Source organism: Cryptomeria japonica, chromosome 7 (assembly GCF_030272615.1).
Source record: "Cryptomeria japonica chromosome 7, Sugi_1.0, whole genome shotgun sequence".
Lineage (NCBI taxonomy): Eukaryota > Viridiplantae > Streptophyta > Pinopsida > Cupressales > Cupressaceae > Cryptomeria > Cryptomeria japonica.
In genome coordinates, this window is record NC_081411.1 from 261,917,557 (window position 1) to 261,932,368 (window position 14,812).

Consider the following 14,812-nt stretch of genomic DNA (forward strand, 5'->3'; position numbering starts at 1 on the left):
TTGTGAAGGTGTTACCTTTCCCTCTTTGCGTTATTGTTCTTTCGTCATCAAGTTAAACATCTCTATAGTTGGAGATGTTGTATGTTTAATGTTCTGTGGTTTCATATCCTCGGTTTTTATCATTATTCTATTTGTGAATGGTTTTACTCTACATGGTAAATGTTTATTTGTATAGTTTGTTTCATTTGTAAATATATTTTTTATACTATGCTTATGTGTTTGTTTCGTGTCCTTCCAGGATTATTACATTGTTTGTGTTGTTCCACTTGTTGTGGATGTCAATACTTTCACTCTGCAAGGGTATTGTTCATGTTAAAAGGTATTAGGGTTTGTGAAGGTGTTTGGTATTTCTATCTCGATTATTACTCTTTTGTGACCCAGTTAATAAGGTTTACGGTTGCTAAGTGTTGTTTGTTTAATGTTCTTTGGTTATATATCCTCTATTTTTGGCATTGTTTTGTTTGTCGATGCTTTTAGTCTACAAGGTAAGTGTTTATTTTTATAGTTTGTTTTGTTTGTAAAGATTTTGGACGTCAATAATTTCACTCTACAAGGCAAATATTCTTTGTTTGGCTTCTAATTTCTCATTCTCTGTCACTTATTGTAGAGAACTTTAGTTATAATTTTTCCTTGGTGTGAATCCTTTCAGTCTGCAAGGAAAGTGTCCTTTTTTTGGTTTCTAATTTGTCGGTCTATTTTTTATTTGTAGGTCTTTCTTAGTTATTGCTCTTTTCTAATCATGTTAATTTGTAGGGTTATTGTTGTTGTTTTATTCTTTCTGATTGGGAATCTTTTTGCTCTGCAAGGCAAGTAGAAACTTCTTTATTTCTTCTTTTACAAGTATTCTTTATTTATAGGTTTTCCATATTTAATGTTTTCATCGTTGTTGGTGGCAGGTTCTTAGTGGTGTTACATTTTAGGGCTCTGTTTTCTTCAACAAGGTGTTTATCTATTAAAATTTAATCTTTGGAAGGTAAGATCTTTTCCAAAGCTACGCAGCTAATCAAATGTAAAATTTGTACATGAATTATTGTACATAAATATATGTTATCTCTGAACATGTATTTTATGTTCATAATTTGTCATTATTTACAAAATTCATGTTATTTTGGTGTGAAGATATTTTCTTAGTGTTAATACATGTATATATATATATATATATATATATACATGTACATATATATACACATGATGTACATATATATAATAGTTTTTTCTTAAAATGGTTTGTAGTGTTGATATATGTATATGTACACACACACACACACACATATATACATGTACGTATAGGCATGTATACATCTATATATATAGACACATGTAGGTATATATATATATATATATATATATATATATATATATATATATATATATATATATATATATATATATATATATATATATATATATATATATATATATATATATATATATATATATATATATATATATATACACATGTATGTATGCATATATGTATAGTTTAATCAAAACTCTGTTTTAATGACTGCATTCTGAAGTCTCTAGGATTTATAGATAAAAGTCTATTTATCTTGCAGAGTAAAAGCCTTCATGTGCATACAACACTAATCACATAAATAACATTGTAAATTAACAAAAATTCAATAGAAACATTAGTAAATACTTATCTTGCAGAGTAAAATCCCTCTCAAACAGAACACAAAACATTAAACATACAACACTTACCAACTACAAAGATATTTAACATGATGACGAAACACCAATAACCGAGAGAGACCGACCAAAAACCTTCACAAACCCTAATGCCTGTAAAAGTGAACAAGTGTCTTGCAGTCTGAAAGTAGTGACGCCCACAAATAGTTAAACAACATAAACAAAGTAAGAACCCTGCAAGCACACCACAGAAAAACATAAGAACACTATAAAAAATGCATTACAAATGAAACAAACTTTAAAATAAACACTTAACTTGTAGGCTAAAACCATTCACAATGAGAATCTCAGAAACGACATCAACAAAACAGTCACAACGAGAAGAAAACCTAACTCGACAACTAAATCCAACGTTACCAAAAAATTTGCAGAGCAATATACTTTCAACAACAACAAAACAAATTACATTTTAGAGTTTGAAGTGCCCATAACAAAGTAAGAATCCTGCAAGAACACCACGGAAAAACATAAGCACATAATGCATTACAAATGGAACAAACTTTAAAATAAACATTTTCCTTGCAGAGTGAAAGTATTGACGTCCAAAATATTTACAAACAAAACTAACTCTACAAATAAACACTTACCCTGCAGAATAAAAGAATTGAGAAACAAAACAATGCCAAAAACATAGGATAACAAAAAGTAGAACAACACAAACAATGTAATAACCCTACAAGGACACGAAACAAACAAATAAGCACAGTATAAAATATATATTTACAAACAAAATAAACTATACAAATAAACACTTACCTTGCAGAGTAAAACCGTTCACAAACAAAATAATGCTAAAAAGGGACGATATGACACCATAGAACATTAAACATACAACAATTTCCATCTGCAAGGTAAGTGTTGCTTATACATGTATATGTATACATGTATCTACATCTATATACACATGTATATCTATATATATACACATGGATATATATATATATATATATATATATGAAGACATCCTAAAATAAGTCAAATTAAGCACTTGTCTTGCAAAGTGAAAGCATTGAAGGCCACAAGCAATGTATATACATCTATATACATGTTTATATATATACATCTACATGTATTTATATTAAAATTATTAAGTGTTCATAGTAGTTTTAGATATAAGTACATGTATATATATACATGTATACATATATGTAAAAACATTCTGAAATTAATATATCCACAAAGTCAGTAATCATTAACAAGATTACGAAAGAGAAATAACCAAGAGAGTGTAACAAGAAACTGAACAGTTTTCTTCTAGGGTGCAAGTTTTTTTACATTTTAGAGATCTAATTGACTTAGCAAGAACATTGTAATGCCATTGATGGCTATTCTCTATTGCAGTATACATAGATTAGCATAAATGACATTACACTATTGGATGTTATGATATGACAAACAGTAAAATGTGAAATCATGCATTTGAAAGATTCATCTATCAAATGCACATGTGTAGAAACAGAGACTTGCCATTAATTACTACTATAAAAAAGCATCACTACTTAACCCATAAAACTTTTGAATGTTAGAAATGCTATATTTGTTACATTACTTTGCAGGCTGAAAATCATTTTCTATATATTTTTTAACATTACGTGTTGCTCTTCAAATTTAAAGTCTTCCACCCACCATCCCAAATGCTATTGTATGCAGCATGGTGTACTAAAAGAAAGTGTCATGGAGTGCTTTTTTGACAATTATTTCTTTTGTAGGTTGTATTGTTCCCAACCAAAATTATTTATTGCAGCCATGAAATTCTTATTATCCACCCTCCATTGTCCATGCTGCCAACACCAGCATATTACACAACCTTTTGTTGAAATGCATCTAATTTACGCCATGTCAAACTTGCATCATTAGTCGATTTACATAAATTAAAGTCTCCAACTAATTATTACAAGTTTTTATAATCAGTCAATAGAAAATTCGTTAGGATTTACAAAAAATATTATGATCTGCTTTAAGATAAGCTCTCTTATTCTTTTATGTTCACTTTTTTTAGTAATTTGCATTTTCATTCTGTCATTCCAACATAAAACAACCACACTGACACAATAGAATTTCAACAATGGATAGAAGATTGAAAGAAATAGAGGACATTAACATTGTCATTGAAAGGATGTTGCAAGAGAGCAACAAGTTAAAGAGCAACCTTAGAAAGATAATTCAAGACTACGAATATAAATTACCCAACCAATCAACAAAAAACCTCTCTACATCTTGTAGTGTTGTAACAACTATACATAGTATCAAATTAGTGCCTCTACCAATACCAAGTGTTGAACAATTAATTGATCCATCAGTTATTTTCACATTGGGAGACAAAGTATTTAAATGGAGTGATAACGAGCTTGGATGGGTTGCTTGGGTAGATCCTATGTTTTTGTAATTACTGAGTCTTTGAAAAGCTACATTCATATTTTGATTAACATTCGAAACAAACAAATGCATCTCATATTTTGAATGGTCTTAGATGAGATGAACTCATATTTTGCTAACATGTTCTCAAATATGTAAATCATAAAGTGATACTTTATGTTTTTTTAAGCTTGTTAGCATATGACCAATTGTCCTTTTGAATACATGTTTCAATCACATTATGATCAGTTCATTACCATTTCAAACAAAATCTTAAACTCTATCATCATTAGTCTATGGTGAGTTGATTTTGTTGTTCTTATGCATATATGCCTTTGATCAGTTTAACTCGTGTTGTGATTGTATTCTGATATAAGAAATACAATTCATCATGCTTGTAATTTACTTTTAACTATCAAAATCATAAAAAAATGTTCCACCTTAATGTAGCTACAATTTCTCCATCTTCAATACGCTTAGTTCACCACTTACCTAAACTTGCCCAAACTGAAGAACTACTAAATAACACAATATAGAAAAAGAACTACAATCCTCAATTTGAATTAGCAGAATTTTTTCTATTTAGTAGGATTTTGTTGCATATTTACCAACCACAATGAATTAGTCTACCCATTATGGCATTCAATCTATTCTAACAGAACATTTTAAATGTCATAATAGGAAATCAATCAACTTTATTTTGCAAGTCAATATACCAGTCAAGGCGATGTGGAATTTATCGTCAGATTAAATCTATAAGGATTTTCAAACTAACAAATAAGTAATTACGATATCCTTGCATGACGTTCTATTTATTTCATACGAGTTGTACAATATTCAAATCTTCCAATAAATAAAACTTTAAGGATTAAATAAATTAACTTTCTGTCATAACATGAACTGGCATGTACGCTAAGTTGTGAGATTTGTCTCAAACAAAAAAGGTCTATATCGATAATGGCATCTCCAACAACCACCTCTGAACCGATAGAGCACTCCACAATTGACAGTTTGGTAAGCTAACTTATCAAACCTTTTCAAAATAGGAACCTTTTATGTTATTTTTTTGACAATACATCTCTCTTTTCCATACCATCCTTATCATTACCACATGCACCCTTTTTTCATAGCATAGTCCAAAAGTAGATGAATACTCTATATATAACAAAGCTTGATTACATACTCTACTAACACATGCTTTACATTTACAAGTAAGCACATGTATGACTTGCTTAGGGTTAAAATTAAATCCTGTATATTCATATTATTTTTTGTAGGAAAATACCCAAGAGTATGCCTCTACCCGTTTTGCAATTCAATCTATCAATGCTGGGGATGAGCTTCCTTCAATATTGCTACAAGTTTTGTCATTTTAGAAAATGTAGAACAACATAGATAATACTGACAGACATAAATTAGTGTTATCTGATGGCACATACATGTAGTTAGCAATATTGCCTTCTAAATATGCTATTTTGATAGATTCATATATTATAAAAATAGGCACAATAGTCCATTTATCGAGTTATACATGCAGATACATATGGAGCACAAGGTAGGAAAGAAACTATGGTTATTAAATACGATATGTTTCATCTCTATTTAATTATTTTCAAGTATAATTGAGATTATTTTTAAAAAAAGTGTATTCTTGTTACAAGACTACTGTAATACTTAGTCTGCAAGTAAAACAAAGTGATTGTCTGTTCATTGGTAAACTAGTATACATGTTCAAAGATCAACAATTAGAAATAATGTCTGAGGACACACCATCAACATCTAAACAATCTCTTCAGTTTTCTATTGAATTGCCATCCCTGCAAACGACGACTTCTGAAAATATAAGTCCTATCAAAACTTTAAATACATACCAAAATAAATGGACAATCAAAGGTAGAGTTAGTCATAAATGACCTATTAAGGCATATAGCACAACCACAAAAAATGGGCACATGTTTAGCTTTGACATTATTGACTGTGACGGTTGTGAAATAAGAGTCACATGTTTTGATGAAATAGCTCAGTTAAACTCTAACTGTGTGGAAGTAGATTCACATTATATTATTTCAAAGGGATCCATTAAGGAAGCGAACACAAGGTACAACAAACTAAACAGTCATTTAGAAATCATCTTATCTGATACATCCATACTAAAACACTACACCAACAAAGAAGAAGCTGATCAACAACATTCTCCTTTAATGCCCATTAGTGAATTGTTTCATCTAACCAATAACATGTTGGTTGACATAATTGGTCTTTTTTAATATGTTGGAGATATCATTCCAATAAACAAGAAAGATGGCAGTCAAACATAGAAGCGAGTTGTCAAAATTAATGATTTGTCTGGATCGACAATTGACATCAACTTATGGGGTCCAATGGCAGAACAAAGAGGCCTAGGACTGAAAAACATGTTGACCAATGATAGTGTGGTTATCCTTGCTTTACGTAATTCTCGTGTTGGCTATTTCAATGGAAAGCTTATAAACATAACAACTGCCACCACATTACATATCAACCCACCTTTTCCAGAGGCAGAACCTCTAACATTAAGAGGAAAGGACCCTTTGCTTGTTGCACCCTTTGTTTTAGAAACTATCCACATAGATGGGAAATATAATAGAATGACTATTTCTTCAATCCATGAGAGGATGAGTATCAAACTAGAAACAATTCGGACTACTTTGCTAGCTATTCTGCGTTTTGTAAATGTAACTAATAAAAGTTTCTATTACGCAGATTGTCCACTAATAGTCAATGGAAGGCCTTGCAAAAAAAAATGTACACAGCAAGCTGATGATTCTTGGTTCTCACCTAGATTTAAAATGACTATGCAAGACTCCAACTATAGTTACCTCTTGCCAGTAAAGTTACAAGATGCCACAGGTACTCTTTGGGCCACTACATTTGATGACATTGGCATTCACTTGCTACACAAAACTGCAAAAGAGCTTTGTGTACTAGAAAATGATGCAACAACAACAGAAACACCTTGCTCAATGATTAAAAGGCTTCTGTCACATCACTATTCATTCACACTCCTAGTGTCCACTAACACATACAATTCTGAATCAAAGATGAAAGTCACAGTCAATAAAGTCTCTCTTGTTGACTTCAAAGCTGAGTGTGATGCACTGCTTGCAAAAATTGGTCGCCTAAGTACATAGGCTTAGAATTATAAAGGATCTTTCCTGATTATAAAACTTTCAGTTTATAATACAATTATTACATTAGATAATTTACATAATTAACAGTTTTACAAATACAAACAATTACCTTTTATGAACACATGGTTGCTTCTATAAATATCTATATGTACATTTCTTACATCTATTTTTTATCTCTTTGAAATTATTTCCTCTTGACATAATTGTTTTTCACTCATTCTTATTACTTTTAAATGTACTGTGGTAATAAGATTCAATCAATAAATAGACATGTTTATATGTTTATGCACATCTAAATATACAACATTTCAATACTGGTTAATTGTCTTGTAGAATTAAATTGCTTTCCTTGAGATTATTCTTAGTCTATGCAATCTCAACATTCTTTCCAATATGTCTTGTACCTCCAATCCTCTTTCTATACTTTTCTAATGGACAAGATCTACCTTATTTGCAAAAAATTTATACATACATGCACATATATCTTTTTTTGTTTCATATCTATTTGTATAACTATACAACACCAGAATTATCCATAGTTATAGAATTCTGTAGATATACATGTGTACTTATATATGTGCATATCTATATATACAACTTTCCATATATTTGATTAATATGTATATATACATGTGTATTTATCAAAGAATTATACACACACACACACACACACACACACATATACTATGATTATTCATAGTTTTAGTTTTTTGATATATACATGTGTAGTTATATATGTGCATATGTTTGTATACAGAACTTCAAATATTTAATTAATATGCATATATATGTGTGTATAGGTATACATACATCTATATGTATCAGAAATTACTATATCTATGCATACCTATATTAGAATAATGCTTTGAAAAAAGTAAGTCACTAACAACAACAAAGAATTACACACACACACACACACATATACTATAATTATTCATAGTTTTAGTTTTTTTGATATATACATGTGTAGTTATATATGTGCATATGTTTGTATACAAAACTTCAAATATTTAATTGATATGTATATATACATGTGTATATGTATACATACATCTGCATGTATCAGAAATTACTATATCTGTGCATACCTATATTACAATATTTCTTTTGAAAAAGCAAGTGACTAATAACAACAAGTGTAGGCAGAAGAACACTACAAAGTCAATTTACGACTTTGCAAAACCAATACATTTCAAACAAAATCTTGACCTCACATATATACACTAACAAACAAAGGATTCTAGCATTTGACATATATAGACCTGTATTTATATATGTGCATATCTACGTGTAGAAGTATTTGTATACTTCATTTACATGTATATAAATATCTGTACATATAAGCTGAGTAAATTAGAGCAACAAAACAATACAACAGATCAGTACACATACAAATAAACATCACAAAACTACCTTACAAATCACAAAACTAATCCTCTAAAAACACATAATCATAGATCAAGCAATTTTCAATTCTCATGCTTTCTTAATACATACTTCACAGTTAACTATCTTCAGTTATGAAAATTTTGACATACCTCTATTCTCTTTCAAATATTAGATATCTATCGATCCTTTCTCTCAAGATATTGATGCTATCAAATTGAAGAGAAGGCAAACCAATAGAACTTACTATGCAAAGAATAGAGGCAATATCTCCAAGAAACAACAATTGAGACGCCATGCACTACAAAGACCTGGTAATAACTCAGCAAAATTATTACAAATAGAAAGCAATGATCTTGAGCAAATTAATGTCAATCAAACACATTCTATTGCTCCTAAACTTGGTCTGAAGACTCCTTCATTTCAACATGCATTGTCTAATTTATGGAAATGGATTGATATGTTGGAGGTCACAGAGCCATGTACTATTTGTCAAGAAATGTATGTGGGCATGACTTTTAAAAAAGTCAATCACATAGTTATGTGCATGAGATGTTGTGCTGAAAAAGGCCTCCACCGTTTCTCGTTATCAAACAATATGGACCCAAGTGAGCAACCTTTTGTTTTAAAGTCTCTTTCTCAAGTAGAAGAAATGCTCATAGCAATAATTGCCCCTGTTTTGCAAGTAAAACATGTAAGGGGAGGACAATACAAATATTTTGGCCACACAATTAACTTCCCACAAGATATTTCTGAAATTGCAATAACATTGCCCTGTCAAATTAAGCATTTAGAAATTCTTATTGTCCATAGAACCAATTTGCAAGGATTAACTTATGACTGTTACGTGATTAGATTTCACGTCATGCATGCATTGACTTACAAAATGAAACATGATAAATACTGCAAGGATGTAGTCATTGATCTAGATGCAATGCATCTATTACTAGACCAAAGCAGTGACATTACAGAGCTATTGCATTTTGTACATTCACCTCAAGAAGATGATATTCAAGATAATCCAACTCTACCGAATATTATCAGTGAAGAAAAAATAGTGGAGAACACTTCCTCATTCATTCCATGACTACCATCATCAATACCAGAACTTGATGCCATAAAAACCATCCTACATCTAGATAATACCAACAACAATGTTGTTTCTTGGCCATAAATCAGTACATCGCCTATCAATGAGTACAATACAGAGAGCCTCCTTTCCATGTTATTCCCAACACTCTTCCCTTCTAGAATGGCTTTGCCACTACAATAAAGAACAAGACATGTAAATTTACATGAATATGCTTTGCACCTGATCAAATATTGCGATCAAAGATTTGGTCAACATGTGTGCTTTAGATATTATATCTACAATCTTATGATGAGACATCGATCCCAACAATCCGCTGTTGTGTTCATTAAGACTAATCTAGAAGATAGTCTTCCACACAATCTTCATGGTCAAAAAGAATACTTACAAAATACAACCTCAAATGAATTACCAAATCATATCATGTGATATGTAGTCTCATTGCGTGGTACACGAGCATTTTGGAGTAAATCCCGATGAGACCTTACAACAATGATAGAATAGTTAGGTGCACCTACATTGTTCTTTACCTTAAGCTTAGCTGATACAAAATGACTAGACTTGCATAAGTTATTGCCAAAAACAAAGTCAACTACTGTGCACAACAACAGAAGATATTTTATTGAAAATTTAGTCAATAATCCACATATTACAAGTTTATACTTGCACTTTAGATTTCAAATCTTTCATGATGAAGTCATTGTCAAACAAATTAAATCCATTGACCACTAGTACATATATGAATGTCAACACTGAGGATCTGTGCATATACATGGATTTCTTTGGTTAGCAAAAGCACCAAATATTGATAACCTTGATTGGTCAGATCATGCAAGTATCCAATCAGTTAAACACTTCTTTGACTAGTACATCACAACATGGAATCCACTTACTAAAGAGGCTCACCTGAATAGGCAATATATGACCACAATTTCAGATCCATGTCTTGCAGATATAGAGATCATATCGAGGTCTAATCCTTCCACTGATTATACTGAATTGCTCAATTTTGTTCAGTGGCATACAAAGTGTTCAGAGTATACCTGCTTGAAGAAAAAAAAACTCAACACTTGGATGTCGATACAAAGCTCCTTGGCCTGAACAACATGAATCCTCATTCATATTAGACCACAACAATAATCCATCATACAAGCTAGCAAGGAATGACAATTTTCTAAATGTACACAACCCAACAAGGCTCGCCATATGGACGGATAATTTTGGCTGTCAAGTTGTCTACTCCAAAAAAATAGTTCTACAATATATCTCAAAATACGCATCCAAAACTGAACACAAGTCAGAAAGTTATACTGATATGCTCAAATGCATAGTTGGATCAACAAATTCAGAAGATATAATCTTGTTAGCATACCAGAGACTCTTGATGGGATTTGTTGCTGATAGGGACATTAGCGCACAAGAAACTTGCCACATGCTGCTTAAACTCCCATTAATATCTTGCACACATCAGTTTGTAACACTCAATGTTGGGAAAAGAATCTTCCAATGCATAGCTAATTATGATGAAGGATCACAAACAACAATTTCTTACATCTCCAACTAAATGAAATGACCATTAGAGTTAGCAAACCTAACTCTGCTTCGTTCAACTCAGCTATATACATACTCTGACCAACCTAAATCATGTAAAAGGTTGAAAAGAAAGGTACCAACAATTGTAAATGTCTACCCACAACACAAATCTTTACCTTTACAAGATGACAACAATTTTGAAAGTTTTTGTTGGAGTGAATTGCTTCTCTACAAACCATTTCGAATAATCCCTCTACATATAAGAAACTCAATTGAAGAAATTATAACAAATTGGAAACATCTTCAAAGTATAGATTACATCCGCTAGCATGTAAATGGAATTGAAGAACACATTACAACAGAAAATAGTGAAGAGTTGCAACTAGAAGACATTCAACAATCTAATCATCAAGATCTGTACAAATGGGAGTTCTTGTCACAAATGGGAGCATCAAACAACTTTGACATTGCTACTCTTCAAATGCTTGGCAAACGTGATTTTGATCTTAACTTTAATTGGAGTGATTCTATACTTGAAGAGCCAAACACCCCACACCCTTGCCAACCTGAATTTAAATACACCTACTAACTATGAGCTTTCAATAAACTAAATTATTGCACTTGATATTATTAAAAATCATGCTGAATAGAATTTGTATTCTTCACCATTACGTTTAATTATTCAAGGCACAACAGACACTAGAAAATCATTTCTTATTGACTGTATACGTAGACAGTTAAATTCATATTTAGAACATGCACAATACCCTTTGCTTGTACTAGCACCAATAGGTGTTTCCACATATAATATCCAAGCAACCACAATCTATGCTGCCCTCCATATACCCATTCAAGAATACAAACCCTTAACAGGCCATTCCCTATTAATGTTTCAAGAGTAATGCAAACATTTACGTTACATTTAAATAGATGAAATGAGCTTTGTTGGCCCTCAATTACTGATTAAGATTGACAGAAGATTGTGAGAAGCTTTTCCTAGTAGGAAACATGAATCATTTGTAGCTATCTCAGTCATTTTGGTTGGTGATCATGCACAGCTTCCCCCAATTATGGATAGGCCATTATATGCATCTCACTCAATGACACTATCTCTATGGCACACATTCAATACTGTTGTCACCTTGGATATTCTATTTTGTCAACAAGTTCCAAGTTCCTCACAGATAAGTTTATGTGAAATGTTGCTTAATATACGCAACACAACACCATTGCGAATAGACTGGGAATCCCTCCAATTGCAGTCAACCCATGCTTTGACACCTAATCAGAATAACCACTTCAACCAACAGAAGTATTTGCTTGCAATAAATGCAGCTTCAAGTGCACACAACATAAAAATTTTAACACAATTGTACTCACTTATTGCATGTGCAACAAGAATCATTGCCCAACAAAGAGATAAGGAAACACACCAAGAAGAACAACTAGCATTTGAAATCCTTCTTTCTATAGACCAGGAATTTATGGTTATTGTATATTTAATGATAGAAGTTGGCCTTGTGAATGGTGCTTTGAGTCAAATCAAACAATTTGTCTACGATGGAGCTTCTAAACAACCTGATTTGCCAAAATATGTGGTGGTTCTTTTCGAACATCATACTGGGCCTTCATGGGATCCAAAAAATCCAAAACATGTGCCTATTCCACCAATTACTAGAGGAAACCACACACAAATTCCACTAGCAAGGGCATGGGGCAATACTATTCATAAATCACAGGGTCTAACATTAGACTTTGCCATAGTTGACATCGAGAAAACAAAGAAACAAGGCCTCACATTCACAACACTTTCAAGAGTAAAGGCAATTGAACACCTACGCATACAACCGACCTTCACCCACCAAAGGTACTCAAGATTGAAAGGTGCACCATAAATAATTCTATGAAAGATAGAGGAAGCCCACTTGCTAAAGATTTCATGCACAATAGAAGAAACACACTTACAGAACAAATAGAATCAGGCATGCAAATCACATCTTCATTATGTTTTCACATGCTGCATATCTTTTATTGAATGCATCAACCAAATATAATATTTATACTTTCCAGGATCAACAACACAACTAATGTTTATGAATTTGAAGAGCCCTTTTACATGTGCCAAGTCTGCAACAATAGGTACACGTCTATCAACCATTTGCTTTTCAACTATTTTATTGCTATCAAAAAAAAAATTATGATATTTGCCAAAATTACTTTCTCATACATTGTTATTTATCACAGGCTCTAAATGCAACCTAACAAAGAAAGCTACAAAATATAAGAATATAACAATTATAGATATTAGCCACTTGTTCAACACATTTACTATCCACTAATAATGTTCTAGTACAAATTATTTGCAATAGGCTTCAGATTTTCCATTGTGTGCTTCCAGAGTTCTTACTTTGTTTATGTTGTATAACTATTTGTGGACATGACCATCTGCAAGGCACCTATTCACTTTTATAGGTATAAGGGTTTGTGAAGCTATTTTCTTGCTCTCTCTTGGCTATTGCACTATCGTCGTCAAGCTAAATATCTTTGCAGTTGGTAATTGTTGTGTGTTTAATGTTCAGTGTTCTGTTTGAGAAGGATTTTACTCTCCAAGGTTAGTGTTTAGTTTTAAAGTTTATTTCGTTTGTAAAGATGTTTTTTTAAAGTGTTCTTATGTATTATTGTAGTGTGCTCGTAGGGTTATTACTTTGTTTCTTTCACTCTGCAATGCAAATGTTCACTCTTATAGGTATTAGGGTTTGTGAAGATGTTACCTCTCTCTCTCTCTCTCAGTTATTGTTCTTTCATCATCAAGTTAAACATCTCTACAGTTAGAAAGTGTTGTATATTTAATGTTCTCTGGTTTCATATCCTCAGTTTTTAGCATTATTCTGTTTGTGAATGGTTTTACTCTGCATGGTAAGTGTTTATTTGTATAGTTTATTTCATTTGTAAATATAATTATTATACTATGCTTATGTGTTTGTCCTTGTAGGATTATTACATTGTTTGTGTTGTTCCACTTTTTGTGGACATCAATACTTTCACTTTGCAAGGGTATTGTTCACTTTAAAAGGTATTAGGATTTGAGAAGGTGTTTGGTATTTCTGTCTCAGTTTTTTCTCTTTCGTGACCTAGTTAATAAGGTTTACGGCTCCTAAGTGTTGTATGTTTAAAGTTCTTTGGTTGAGTATCCTCTATTTTTGGCATTGTTCTGTTCTAGTTTAATATCTTCTGTTTTTAGTGTTATCTTGAATTGAATGGTTTTTCTCTGCAAGTTAAGTGTTAAATCTTACAGATTATTTCTTTTTACAGTTCTTCAATACATTGAACAAATTATCTATCATTAAAATTACTCTATTTAACATTAATTACCTTCTCTCATTACCATCCCTTTACACATCCAGGTTCTCTTGATTGAATTCTCTTTTTACAATTCTTCAATACATTGAACAAATTATCTATCATTAAAATTACTCTATTTAACATTAACTACCTTCTCTCATTGACATCCCTTTACACTTTCAGGTTATCTTGATTGAAGAATTCAGCTTTCGATAAAGAACAACATCCAATACACCAAGCT

General features: G+C 31.6%; 1 protein-coding gene across 1 annotated transcript; it reads left to right on the plus strand.

The window, feature by feature from the left end:
• Nucleotides 1-6,431: 6,431 nt before the first annotated feature.
• Nucleotides 6,432-7,220, plus strand: LOC131856652 (replication protein A 70 kDa DNA-binding subunit A-like). Its single transcript, XM_059208508.1, has one exon. The coding sequence runs from the start codon at nucleotides 6,432-6,434 to the stop codon at nucleotides 7,218-7,220; it is 789 nt and encodes a 262-aa protein (XP_059064491.1).
• Nucleotides 7,221-14,812: the final 7,592 nt, after the last annotated feature.

Coding starts and splice junctions, on each gene's coding strand:
- LOC131856652 (XM_059208508.1), top strand. CDS start 6,432: ATGGCAGAACAAAGAGGCCTAGGACTGAAAAACATGTTGACCAATGAT.